Consider the following 14,243-nt stretch of genomic DNA (forward strand, 5'->3'; position numbering starts at 1 on the left):
TTTACCAGGGATGCCAATATTTGTGGAGGGCACTGTATCGTTCCCTCTGTGAAGCATATGGAAGACCATGTAATGATCTGGGGGAGCTTTGCTGAGGCCAAGTCCATGGCAGTCTCAACCATGGCTGTCATAGCATGCTTGAGAGGGTTGCCATCCACCAGGATAATGACTAGATGGACAGTCCTTCATTTCTTCACTCCAAAGAAGGATATCAATGACCTGGCCTGTCCAGTCTCAAGACCTCAGGCTTGCAGATCTAGATATTTTTCTGCAAACTGGGTGTAAGAGTCATATTAGCATGACCCAAGAGCCCTGCATGTCTGAACATTTCATGAAGCAGAGCTGGAAAAGAAAGTGAATTCCTGCTCTTAACTGAGTGCCTTGTATCTGTGAAGCTGTTACTAAGGTAGAGTTAAATCCAAGAGACAGTTGTCCATTCTTTTGATTCTCTTCTTTTGTTTTGATACTCCGTACTATCCACAGACTATTGATGTGATACATTGTCAGTTATGGGGAAAAAATAGTTTCTAGCAAGTGTAGCCTTGAGTACTTTTGACTGGTACAGTATGGTTTCCTAAAATGTTAGAAAGTAATACTTCCAAATCTGTGTCTATTTTTATGTGAATGTAATATCAGGTTAAATAAGTTGTTTCTCAGGCCTACTGCAGGGCAAAGTTGAAATTTGCATCCATCTGGGTCTTGCACCATTATTTACATGAGTCTTTTTCATAGTTTTGAATGTGATGGCTGAGATGGTGTGAGAACTGTAAGTAGTTGATTTGCATATCAGTATCTAATTACACATTTATGCTGAAAATAGATAGTTGTCACTATATATTTTGTCATCCTTATCTTAACATTGCTGTCAAAACCTTGTAACTCTTTTTGAATATGCCTGCTGCCCTTTACGTTATGTGAACATTTTGCAAGTGGACCAACAGAAGTTGTCCAAAATTGCTTAAATTAAATACAGTACAGTCAACAACTTTTTGTCCTTCTCTTGTAAAGTTAATGTTTTTGAGATATGATTTTGTTACAACAGTGATAAATATTTGCGTTTTATACTATTTATTTAGAACAGTATCCAAGTCATGTGGGCCATATACACCGATCAGGCATAACATTATGACCACCTCCTTGTTTCTGCGCTCATTGTCCATTTTATCAGCTCCACTTACTATATAGGAGCACTTTGTAGTTCTACAATTACAGACTGTAGTCCATCTGTTTCTCTGCCTTTTACCCTGTTCTTCAATGGTCAGGACCCCCATGGACCCTCACAAAGCAGGTGCTATTTGGGTGGTGGATCATTCTCAGCACTGCAGTAAGACTGACGTGGTGGTGGTGTGTTAGTGTGTGTTGTGCTGGTATGAGTGGATCAGACACAGCAGTGCTGCTGGAGTTTTTAAACACTGTGTCCACTCACTGTCACTCACACTCCTACCTTGTCAGTCCACCTTTTAGATGTAAAGTCAGAGACGATAGCTCATCTGCTGCTGCACAGTTTGTGTTGGTCTAGTCCTTCATCAGTGGTCACAGGACGCTGTTGGCTGGATATTTTTGGTTGGTGGACTATTCTCAGTCCAGCAGTGACACTGAGATGAGACTTCTGTTGGTCCACTTGTAAAATGTTCACATAACGTAAAGGGCAGCAGGCATATTCAAAAAGAGTTACGAGGTTTTGACAGCAATGTTAAGATAAGGATGACAAAATATATAGTCATAATGTTATGCCTGATCGGTGTACATACACATTTACAGTACTTTTCAGAAGTTAGAGACCCCTTTATTTATTTAATTTCCATTCAAAATGGTCACTAAGTACAAGTTATTAATTTTTTCAGCACCAGGAAAAAAACTAAGAAGCATAGACACTTAAAGATAGTTCTTCAAGGGTTCTTTACTAAAAAAGTGGTTCTGTATAGAACCATGAACACTCAAAGAAACCTTTGCATGACTAAAGGGCTCTTTGCACCATGAAAGTGTTCTTCACTTTGATGGAGAATGTGCTGTAGATGGTTCTATGAAGCACCTAAACAGGTTTTCCTATATCCGATATCATAACAATAGAAGAACTGTCTCTCTTTCAATAGCGGTGAGTGATACACTGTGAAGGAGTGAGACGGCCAAAAAACAGGAGAGAAACTGACACATGAGCACATGCAGGACTTGCTTTCAGTTTTTCAGAAATCTTTGGAATCTTGAATATTTTTTCACACCTTCAAAGTTCAGTCTTAGAGGTTGTTTGGATTTTCTGCTTCTCAAGATCCAAATAATCCCAAACACATCTAGTAATGTTAATGTCTGGACTCTCTTCTGATAACACCAGCAGCTTCTTTGTTTTGCAGATATTGTCCTTTTTTTCCTTGTCTACTTCCTTTTCTTAGTAAGGTCTTCTTCACAGCTACTCATCCTTTAAGTACTGTTTAGGTGGCCCACAAGCTCTTGTGTGGTTGTTAGGAGTCCCATTTTCTCTGTAGCTTTTAGTCATTTTTTGAACTCCAGTTTTGGAAACTCCTGTTTTTACCGTGTGGTTTTCTCCTTTTATATACAAATGGATTATATTCTATCAAATCTTCTCAGAAATATCTCCTGAAAAAATGAATAATGTGTACTTAAGGGCTGTTTTGACTGGAGATTAAATAAGTGAAGGGTAATCTCTGACTTCTGCGCAGTACTGTAGCTTGAAATGACAACACCTTTCCATATCACAGCACAGAGACAGAATGCGTTCTGGTGTTCTAGCCATTGTTCTAGTTGACATCTGTCAAGAGAAGAGAATTAGTTTCAAAAGCGCAGGTATCAAAATTCAAAACTTATGTAGTGCTGAATTAATTACTTAAACCTACTGAAAGGCGCTTTGTGTCAGTATTAAATTTCAGTAGTCTCATTGGTGTCAGAGAGCCAATGAGCATACTTGCTCCAAATCTAGACTGCTGATTGTTTTTCTAAAATATATGTGGTAAGCATGTTAATGTAATGTCATTAATGTCAGTGCTCTATAAACTCAGGAGCCAGTCCTAGCGGGCCAGAACAGGGCAGGCTTCAGCACGCTGTGTCATTAAACACACCTGCTACAGCTCATCAGCTGATTTGGAAGGCCTTCATGAACTGAATTGAGAGCATTAGAAGAGGGTAAACACTAATCTTCTGCAGCACTGTGGCCCGAAATATCCCCAGTTTGACATGTCTGATCTAGCCTTACTCAAAGCAGAATTTCTAACAAAAACACAACATGAATAAGTCATGGATGACATTGAGTTGATTTCCCAAACCAAAATTACTGAGCCTAGACTGAGGAAGCATTTTTAATGGTGATTCACCATGGACATTATAGTTTCATCCAAGACTAATTTGTGTCCAAGACTAAACTACTTCTCTTTCTTTCTGCTTCAAACTCATGAATATTTATACTGTGTCTTTGTTTAAGTAGGGTTTGTACAAATGCGTGTTTACATATTCAGTGCAATCTGTATGGGTTGACTGAGTCATTTACATAAAATATTTACACTAAGACCCAGATCGTGAAGCTATTTATAGTGTTGCCATGGCACCCAACTCAGACAGTGAGTTACATCTTTCAGACAATGAGTTAAAAAGAGAATGAAGATGAGCTAAGGATGCTGGCAAACCTGTATTATGAATGAAAAAGCCTGGTGTCTTTCTGTTGTACTGTCTGTTAAAAAAATATATTCTGCACAGCTCCAAGCAAAATTGACTACATGTATAACTGATTGAATGAACGAATAAAAAAAATGACTAAAAAGCCGTTTGATATTTTGCAGATGATGCTATGAGGAGAAGGTCCAGAGATGACTGATGTGGAGCCTGTCGTCACTGACTTTGCCGCCACGGGTCGGACTGGCCGGCGGAACGCCATGCCGGATATCTTAGGATCCACCGCAGGCCCCGGAGCAGCAGACCTGCCAAACAAACTCGCTGAGCTTTCTGTTGGAGGTGTGCTACCTTCTGCTTCATTTCAGTTTATTCAGTTTGTAAAATGTTTGTAATTGTTTACTGTGTCGAAGTCTTTTATAGGCATTTATAAGTGTAAGTAGTTGTCAATTAAAGCCATCGTCAGGGTGTGACAGCCTTTTCCTACTTGGATCAGTTATTCACAACAAAGGATCCAGCATGCAAGACATATGACACAAACTGGCATCCAGTACAACAAGAATGAAGGAGCTTGAAAGGATCTTTAAGTGCAAAGATTTGTCTCTACAAACAAAGGTCAGAATTGTCCAGGCTGTGATTTTCTCTGTGGTTCTTTATGGATGTGAAAGCTGGACAATAAACAAGCAAGAAGGGAAAAATATAGATGCCTTTGAACTTTGGTGTTGGCAAAGACTTTTAAGAGGACCTTGGATGGCAAAGAAAACAAAAGAATAGATCCTAGACCAAATCTTACTATCGTACTTTGGACATACTCTGAGAAGAACCAGTTCTTTGGAAAAGACCATTATGTTTAAAAGAGGTGAAGGTAAAAGCCAGCCATTCAGAAGCCTGAAGACGCAAAGAGAAGAGAAGACAGGATTTTCTGGAGAAACACTATCCATATGGTTGCCAGGAGTCAACTTGACGGCACTTACTTATAATAATAAAGAGCCCTGAGGTCTGGCTTTAAGCTATTGATTAACTCATGTTTTACAGGTTTATTGAAGACGGAGGATGGCTGTATTAGAGAGCTGTGCATTTTGCCAGAAACCACAAAATAGCTCAGAGTCTGAAAGAGGAAGCAACTGACTGAAAACATGTCCTCAAATACATAATATACATATTTTTCAAGTAGCAGAGATTGCATAAACATTTAATCATTTAAAAGTGACTTTGCTTGTGTACACAACTGTCACATGATCACAGGCTCAGATGTTGGGAAAACTTTGCACAAGAGTTACATCTCTGACATCAGCCTTTTATATGTTGTTAACCATGTTCTTCAACAGTCAGGACCCCCACAGGACCAACACAGAGCAGGTGTTATTGTTGTTATAAAGTCAGAGACAATAGCTCACCTGTTATTGCACAGTTTGTGCTAGTCATTCTCTAGTCCTTAATCAGTGGTCCCAGGTGCTCTGTGGTTGACCTGTGGGGATTGACCCATTGCTAACAGGTGGATAAAATTAAGCACATAGCCTTGCAATCTTGATAGACAAACACTGGCTCTAGAATGGGTCATACTGATGAGCTCACTGACTTTAAACATGGCACTGTTGTAGAATGCCACCTCTGCCACGAGTCAGTTTGTGAAATTTCTGTCCTGCTAGGGTGTAAAGCACACCATCCCTGGACTCTGGAGCAGTGGAAACATATTCTGTGGAGTAACGAATCATTATAGCTGCAAAGGGGACCAACTCCATATTAATGCCTATGGCCTATTTAGAATGGGGTGTCATAAAAACTCCTGTAGGTGTAACAAGTAGGTGTCCCAATACTTTTTGTTCATATAGTGTTAAAGTTTGAGTTTTGATCAGTTATGAGGAATGTTAGATTAAAAGGTACCCTTTTGTGTGACCAGATAAGAAAGCCCCTTAGCAAAGCCTTGAGTGCTGGAGAAGTAGCATTGTTTTCCTGCTTGGCAGGCTTCAGTGTTATGGGGCTGTGTTATAGAGGTGTTTTCAAATTAGACCTTCTTAGCAGTTCACAGACACTTGTCTCACTTATTTAAATAATTTAAAAGAATTGTGAATATTTCCATGCTGTAAGAGATACTGTCTCTGACAATTTGCTGTTGGCTGAACTATCTACTGTGCAGAACTTTATACCAGTTATGTAACTGTTGCCTAGCTAACATGAATGGATCTTTTACTTCTAATGTTTTAATTTTCACAAAACCTTTTTTTGTCACATCAAGGCTTGTTTATTTGAAAGAGTAACTAAGTAGACAATTACATGAATTGACAAAATAGCATGTTGTGTTGCTTGTTATCACATAAAAGTAATCTGACCCCCATCACTGACTTTGAGTTGTATAAATATGCATGAAGCTCTCCACATTTCTGTTCCAGCGGTCCGCAGCATTGTTCTTCTGTGACGGAGACAGATTTTTTTGAGAGGTACTTTGCTATGAAGAGACATGGTGCTTTGTCATTACGGACACACTTTGCTCAGATGCTTAAGTGGTTTTCTTTGTGGTTTGGCTATTGTCCATGACTGTTATCAAGAGGCTGTTTGTAATTCAGGCTGCCAGACAGCACAGCCAGAGGTGGCTATCATTCAGTCTAGTTTTGATGGTAGTTGGAGAGGAAAGTCTGCAGCAGTATAACAAATGGCTGATGACAGGTAAGTGTGATGGAAGTATGTTTACATTAAGCTTAAAGCATGCACATGTATGAAATAATAAAGGCCAGATTCATATAACTCAGCAGTAACCACACTTCGGCACTTAGTCACTGTGGTAGTGCCACCAATCTCTGCCTATAGCTGTGGTATTTTTATGTGTCCTAAGGAAAGCCCAAAAGAATCAACATGTTGATGAAGTAATACATATCAAATACCAGCACTCAGCAAAGACCTGTGTGGGAGTAAAAATGGACATGCTATGCCAAAGAAAACAAAAAGACCACGAGTTCTAAGAAAACAAGTAGAAAGTGCAACAGCCTTTAAACCATGGAAAAATGTTTTGCAAATAATTGCAGACCATATTAACACTGTGTCATATGTAACAAGAACTTTGGTAACACTTATATGTATAATAATATAGATGGACGATATTAAATGCGTTCTGTTTATTTTGCCATCTAATGCACTTTTTTGTAGTTTTGCAGTTGCAGTTTTACCCACACCAGCACATCATGCGTCCTGCTCCCATACGCCACAGTCTTTAGCCTTATTAATAGCTTTGCTGCTTCTTCCATTCTGCAGTGGAAACTGGTGAAGGTGAATTTGAGATTGAGGATGCTCCATTGTGTTTTAAATCCGAGGTGTGGCAACATTTTGGTTTCTCCATTTCTTGAAACAAAATCGGTGACAGGGTAACTGACAGAACCAAAACAGTTTGCAAATATTGCAAGAAAACCATGGCCTATATAATGGCTAACAAAACAAATATGATTTGATGCATTCACAATTGTTTACACTTCAGAAATAAAAAAAGGAATGTCGTCGAAATTTTGTTTAAAATATCATAAGAAAATGAAATTGTGATCTCAGTATTGTGAATCGAATCATGAGCAGAGTGTATCGTTACACCCCTAATAGTTTGTTAATCACCGTTATATGAATAAATGAAAAACTATTTTGAATCAATTAGTTAGCCATTATTATGTGGTTAATATATACTTTTTCAAACAGTAATAATGATTATTATATAATAATCATACTATCCACACTCAGAAGCCATGGAAAAACAAAACAAAATGAAAGAAAAAGCATCCTGGTATCATAGGGAATCCCAGCACTTGACAAAACCTCTATGGTTGTTGTGAGTGTTGGACATCAGTTCCTCCTTTAAATCCTGACAGAGCATCAAAATTTGATCTCTCTTTTTTATCTGATTGAGTGATGTTTGAAGCCGCTGTAAAACAAAATGCGCACAGATGGCTGCACTCGTTAATTTAATACTGCATTACTGTTTGGTGGAAGAATTGTTTGCTGTGGTTATTTTTAATAATAAGTTGTTGATTCAGCATTGATGTATTTTATCTTTCTATTTTGTATTGTTGTATTATTTCAGATTTCAGATTTTAACAGTACTGCAGTAGTACTACTCAGTACTGAAGTAGTTTTTGAGCTGCTACTTTTGTATATCTACTCTATGCTTTTAATTTTAGGAGTCTTCTGTACCCACCTCTCTGAGCTAATGCCACATTCAAATATAGGAAAGGAGTAAGAGCCATGTATCATGTAAATGATAAAATAGACATGAGAAAATATATTTGCTCTTAAAATCACTTGAAATCCGCCAGTGCATTTTCTGAATCTGGCCCCATGTGATGTAATGCGATGAGGCTCTTGGGCTCTCGCTGTTATGCGGTCAGTTCATTAATGAGCCTCCAACCAGATGCTCTCTTTTGAATCCTTGTTACAGAGCTTTTCAACTGAAAAGCTTGTCTTTTATACCATTACACTCACTCTTCCATACCCACATCCACCCAGCAGAAGCACGCTCAGGTTCTGTATTTCAGACAACAGGAGACACTCTGATAATGAGTGAATTTTGTTCAGCATATGGCAGCCAGCAGTGCTCCAGCCATGAGCATCAAAGCAGGTAGATGTTTGATCATCATAAGTGGCGTTCCATTAGCGATTTGTCCTGGCAGCCCTTTCCTCCCAAAAGATTCCTATCAAAACAAAACAGGAAGCACTGCGAACAGTAATGTATTTAGAGCCCATTTTGCATATCAGAGAAAGCATATTTCTACTGGTATGATATGAAGTAAAGCATCAGGGGTTTGCTTTCATGTCCACGTCTCTTCCCTCAGGTGGAGACTCGCCATTAAAAGGTTTGTGTCAAACATTCCTATGAATGTTTTAGAAGAAAAGAATGCTTATTACAGTTAAATATTGTCTTGTTCTTTAAAGCAATGGTCAGGACAAAAATCAAATTTACACAATTTATTCCCCTGCACCAAACGGAATCGATCGGCCAAGACATGTTTGGTGTCTAAAGTTTTCTTTAGTTTTGTAGTGGAGCTGCTGTAACAAGTACTGAAAGCTTATTGCACTAGCTTTGTTTAAACCACATTCTGCACAATTACTGCACATTTGTCTCAAACCACATCCTGTTGTTAAAGATACATGGGCATGTGTAGTGTCTGACATTGTATAAGATACAGTTATCTATAAAAACGGAAAAAAGTATGTCACATAGCAAACACAGCAGTGGCAGTCGTCTTAAAGCCTGAATTTTGTCTGTACCACATGTATCAGGCTCCAGTCCTGGCGGGCCAAAACACTGCAGACTTCAGCACGCTGACTCATTAAACACACCTGATTCAGTTCATTAGCCAATTAGCAAAGTCTTCATGAACTGAATTCAGAGCGTTAGAGCATTTTTGTTGATTACATTGTCAGAAAACATAAGCAGGTCTGAGATCACTTGTTCAACTGTTGTGTTGTTGTGTGTAATTATGATTTAAATATACAGTTTGAACACTACTAAGAGGTGGCTTTGAGCTTCCACTGCATGTTAGCCCTATAACCCCACTGCAACTCTAAAGAAACAAACTTCAGGATAGAGGTGTGCACTCTGGCCGATTCTGATACAAATATTTTTTTTAATCCAAAGCTTTTTTTTTTTTGACCTGTTCCAGTATCCATTGGCCACACCACCACTCACAATGACTTACTATTTGCTGATTCCCATTGGACAAAGTGATTTTTGCCTAAATCACCACTTTAAATGCTGTTTTACCAGTTGTACCAAAAGTTGCCCATGCTTTCTGACTTTATAAAGAAATCCCATAAACTTTTAATGATTTCTTTGATGTGTCATTTCTGTTTGTGTGCTTATACTTTTTACAGACGATGGTGGTCAAGAAGGAGAGGGGTCATCCTCAGGTGACCAGACCAAGGACCCGGGTGAGGACAAAGCAGAGGGAACATAACTTCACCCGTTACTACCCTGAACTGAACTCGAGAGAGGAGCCAGGACACCAGTGTCAATATCATGGTCTACCTCTTCTCTGATCCTAATGACCAGTCTACTGTTATGGCCACGCTCTGAGCTATGCAAGGCCACTTTGAAGCAGGCCAGTGGAGGAGGATGCCCATCACCCAGTGGAGCCCCTTTGAAACCCCCCCTTACTTTCAAAGGGCCAGCAAATGGTTCAGATTTCCTATCTGGGTGACATTGGTCTATATCTGTGTCTCAAAAAGACAAAAGCAGCCAGTGCTTAATAGTGGGCTGAACGTCTTGTGGAAACAGATAGGACATTATTTCCCTAGTTTGAAAAGGGACCTCGTGATTTATTTACAGAAATCGTCACTGAATGTTGATATGTAGATGTAAGAATGTCTAATTTTTTGCACAAGTCAAAACATTCCATTTGGTGATGTAAGTACAATTTTTACCTTTGGTTTGTGGTCAGTCATTCGTGGTCAGCACCACAGCATCTACTTTGTGGGTTTTTTACTGTAAAAATGTGCTTTGTTAACATTTTTGTGAGAGGTATTTGTGAGAAGAAGAAGCTTTTGTGTGTAAATATGGAGTGCATTATGTCTACTGACTTTTCATTGTCGGCTGCTGTTGACTTGTGTCTAATGTTGTACTGCTGAGACTGTAAACATCAGTTTTGTTTGTTAAGTCAGTGTTATGACTTGTCTGCATTCAAGGCGTTCAGGTTTTCCTCAGTCACGTCAATAGCAAAGCGAAAGAAAACAATTCAAGGACGATGCTGTCGGCTTAGACTTTGATCTATTTTCCTTTTTCACTCTCTGTGTTAACATAGGTCTGTACACTTAAAGAAGAATCTGTGTGGAATCGTGTTGTTTCTCTGTTAACCTTGCTCTGGATCCACCTTATTGTCCCTTGTAAGTTATGTACAAAATGCCATGATGCTGTAAAATAAATCCTGTACTTAGTTTTCATGGTTGTTTTTATGCTTCAAGCTTAGTGATCAGGTATTGCGGTGCTTCATGTAGCCAGCAGAGGGCGCTACTTGCCCCCTTTATGAAAATATTCATCAATTTCAATTTCATAGCCATTTGTCTAAACCATACAATTTCTACCAACCAGTCAGGTCTGTGAGAATAGCCTGACACCCAGTTATGATATCGTCTCTGCCCACAAGCTTATGTATAAATAATCTGGTTCACCTGCACAAATTACACAGGAGGGCTCCACCTGAAAGAGCAGCTGTAAAACTTTTGTGTCAAACAGGACAGAAACAGACTCAAAACTATATCTGTAAAATGGAGGCGTTCTTTGGAAACTGGAAACTGGTCAGCAGTGAAAACTTTGAAGAATACATGAGAGCAGTCGGTAAGATATTTATTTTGTCTGTAGTGGCTATCCTTATTCTTCTTCAGTTAAGACATATTTTTATTGTATTTTTCTTTTTGTTATTATTATTTAATTTACAGAATGAACTCATTTACTGTTTTTTTCACAGGTTTTGGAGAAGAACAAGTACAAGTCGGGAATATAGTTACACCAGTGATCTCCATTTACCAAGACGGGGAGAAGTTGGTGATGAAACTAAAGAGCAGTGTCACCAGCTCTGAAAACTCATTTGTACTGGGCAAGGAATTTGATGGGAATATCCTCGGCAAACAATACAGAGTAAGAACCTAGAATTCACTTCCATAGCATTTATCAGAGACGTCAATACCAGAATAGTTGACTCAAATCCTAATTAGATGTTCATAGTAGTCACTGAATTTCTAGTAGTTACTGAAGACTTTTGCACAGTACTGTATTCCTGGTTCTTTACATCTGTGGTTACATCTGAGATTGTTTTGTACCATATTTTATCATTCTACTCAAAGCTGGTCGCTAAATAACAACACTAGTCGGTACTCTTGGAAACTGATGGAGCTACTTTTCTGGGTGGAAGGATATGTTTGAATCTATGTTGAGTCACTTTTCCATTATCTTTGTTTATTCTTTTGCAAAACTGTTGTATAAAAGAAGTAGAACAATCACAATGTGTGTGTTATCGCAGATGTTGTGATGATCTGGAGTGCCAAATCACAGCAGTGATGTTATTTGCGATAACACACTCCCACTCATTCTACTGTTAATAACTGAAAAATAAGACTAGTGTTTAACGGGTTAAATGGGGAATGAGTGCTATATGGCTCCCGTAAGATTAACTGGAAGCCTGTTTTTTCTAGTCTGTTGTTCACCTGGATGGAGGCAAAATAGTGCAAACACGGAAGTGGGATGATAAAACGGGCTTCCTGACCCGCGAGATCCAAGATGGCAAGATGATCACGGTGAGAATGAGCTAGCTCACTTTAGACTTGTGAACTCACTTGTAAGTGTAGAGGTTGTATTGAAACGCATATAATAATGTACTTTTCATTGTGTTTTTCCAGACAATGAGATGTGATGACATTGTGGCAGTGCGCACCTACGAGAAGATCAGCGAGGTTGACTGAAATCTAAAACGAGCAGGATTTTACACCTCAAGCATCTGATTGTCATCACGCATGATCTGAATTTGGTCTGCAAATGTTTTATTATTTCTTTCCTGATAGATCCTTGCAAAGCTGTCTTAAGCTCAGTAAAAAATAAACCAAAAGGTCTGGTGTCTTTAAATGGAATACAATTGACACTGATGCACCTGCTTTAAAACTATAGTATTATTGCGCTTTATTCACCAATATCGTCCAAAGTTTGTTCTTAAATGTGTCCTTCAGAAAGTCCTAAGAAAAATTCTACGTTTGACTCATGACGTGTTCTTAAACCGCAGAACTGTTCACACCTTTGTGCTCTTGAGTGTGTAGATTCTGTTCTTAGCTAAGAACTAAGAAAACATTAGGGAATGTCAGAATCTCTGTGATAACTGCATAAGTTGTTTTTAAGAAGAACAGTTGGTAAATGAGGCCCATTATTATTAGGGGTCCAAGCACTTGGGGCTGGAACCCTATTGTAATGGTTAGGGTAGGATTCTTCTTCTTATTCTGATCCTGTCCTAAAATGAACCGGTCAGACTGAACCACAAGTCGTACAGACATTAAACTTGGTCAACTGGTAGGATTCCCTTGCAATACTCAGGCCCTCTAGATGAGCCTGATCAGCCTGAAAGAAACGCTACTATGCAGCATTTTGCATTTGGGCGTGCAACTCTTTGCAAAGCCCCAAGAACCATTCCGACTTTTGCTAATTGGCTGCTACAAATGTATCCAACCTTAAAATTAGGTATTTCTTTTTCTCCTTTTCACTTGTGGTCATGAACATGAATCTCTATTATACACTGCAGAAGATTTCCTCAAGGGTTAATTGTTTAAAAACAGCACTTTTTAAACTCATCTGAGGATTTGTATCCGATCATCCCAAGTAAACAGTAAAAGCAAGGTTTATCCAACCCAGCCGACTAAAACTCATACACACGTTGTCTGACTCCAAACTTGAAATGTGTGTTCACAATAACACTCTGAAAATGTATGCCAAGTTTGGTTTGATTCAGCCTCTGCGTGGTGTTAAAAAGCTAATAAAGAAATTCACATAATTTTAGCTAAATTCTTATGAAACTTCTTCAAAAAAATCAACAACCTGTTGGCATTTATAATCACTGTCGCCGCCACCTGCAACTAACCCCCCCGACACAAAGCCAAACAGGTAAAAGCACGAGTGCTTTGTCTGATTTTATACACACAAATCTGTAACATATCCTCCAATTTTTGGTGAATGTTGGTCTCTAGGGGGCCAAGCTAAATAACTGTATTTCAGCAAGTGTTTGTCTCACAAAGTTCAAACTTTGCATGATGCTCCTGTGTCGGAGTCCAAACCAAGACTGCATCTACATTGTACAACACTGCAGGGAAAGCCAGTGTTATGAGTGATTGATAAGGAGTTCTGATTATGGCAGCCCCCCAGGATAAGGGGTACCCTCCCCACTTGATTAAGTGATGAGGCCAAATTCACTAAATGACTAGCTATAACAAAGTCTAAAATGTAATCTTTTTTTATATAGAATTATGGGAATGTTGTGGAGGAAAAAAAATTAATTTGGTTTTCAGAGAAGCACACTTACCTTAGTGCCTAATCATGGGCTCAGGTCCCAACAGTGCTACTGCACTTAGGAGTGAGAGAGAATGAGGCACTCTGCCTACGGGAATCATGGAAATGTATGTCAAGAAAACAAATCGGTATGGGATGTGCCCCTTACCTTAACTATACAATCCTTACAAACCAATCAGGTGTATGAGGAATGCAACATGCTAGTCAGCTAACGGTAGTGATATGAGTGATAACTTTCATGATGTATTAACCTTCTTAACAAAAATGAACTCTGTGATCAATGTTACAGTTACAGTGAATAGGGCAGTTTCACAGCCCAAAAAGTGCACTATGTAGTAAATAAGGCACAGCTTCAAACACACCCCAAATAGCACACTATATAGTGAATAGGGCAGAGTTTTAGACAGAGCCCAAGGCCTATTTATTATATAGTGCCGTGTTTTGGGGTTTGTCTGAAACTATGCCCTATGCTATATGGTTCACTGTGTTGGACTGTATCTGAATCTATGCCCTTTTGACTATACGGTGCATTATGTTGGGCTGTGTCTGAATCTATGCCATGTTCACTAGATAGTGCACTATTTTGGGCTGTGTCTAAATCTATGCCCTATTCACT

General features: G+C 38.9%; 2 protein-coding genes across 3 annotated transcripts in view; both read left to right on the top strand.

The window, feature by feature from the left end:
- The window catches only part of pkib (protein kinase (cAMP-dependent, catalytic) inhibitor beta), a 55,476-nt gene extending 45,719 nt beyond the window's left edge, over positions 1–9,757 (top strand). For both annotated transcript variants that reach the window (XM_036582106.1, XM_036582107.1), the window contains 2 exons: positions 3,786–3,957; positions 9,463–9,757. In XM_036582106.1, coding sequence (XP_036437999.1) covers positions 3,813–3,957; positions 9,463–9,545 — 228 coding nt within the window. In that variant the 5' untranslated portion in view covers positions 3,786–3,812 and the 3' untranslated portion in view covers positions 9,546–9,757. The remainder of the gene's footprint in view (positions 1–3,785; positions 3,958–9,462) is intronic.
- A 998-nt stretch (positions 9,758–10,755) lies between these two features.
- On the top strand, positions 10,756–12,187 carry LOC118815765 (fatty acid-binding protein, brain-like). The gene is made up of 4 exons (XM_036582108.1): positions 10,756–10,921; positions 11,052–11,221; positions 11,776–11,877; positions 11,980–12,187. The coding sequence occupies exons 1-4, from the start codon at positions 10,852–10,854 to the stop codon at positions 12,040–12,042; spliced, it is 405 nt and encodes a 134-aa protein (XP_036438001.1). The 5' UTR covers positions 10,756–10,851; the 3' UTR covers positions 12,043–12,187.
- Positions 12,188–14,243: the final 2,056 nt, after the last annotated feature.

Source organism: Colossoma macropomum, unplaced genomic scaffold (assembly GCF_904425465.1).
Source record: "Colossoma macropomum unplaced genomic scaffold, Colossoma_macropomum, whole genome shotgun sequence".
Lineage (NCBI taxonomy): Eukaryota > Metazoa > Chordata > Actinopteri > Characiformes > Serrasalmidae > Colossoma > Colossoma macropomum.

What these genes read in the sequence shown, in the direction of transcription:
- LOC118815765 (XM_036582108.1), top strand. Translation starts at nt 10,852, where the DNA reads ATGGAGGCGTTCTTTGGAAACTGGAAACTGGTCAGCAGTGAAAACTTT. An exon ending in AGAATACATGAGAGCAGTCG is followed by an intron (nt 10,922 to 11,051) that starts GTAAGATATTTA and finishes TTTTTTTCACAG; the next exon opens with GTTTTGGAGAAGAACAAGTA. An exon ending in TCCTCGGCAAACAATACAGA is followed by an intron (nt 11,222 to 11,775) that starts GTAAGAACCTAG and finishes TGTTTTTTCTAG; the next exon opens with TCTGTTGTTCACCTGGATGG.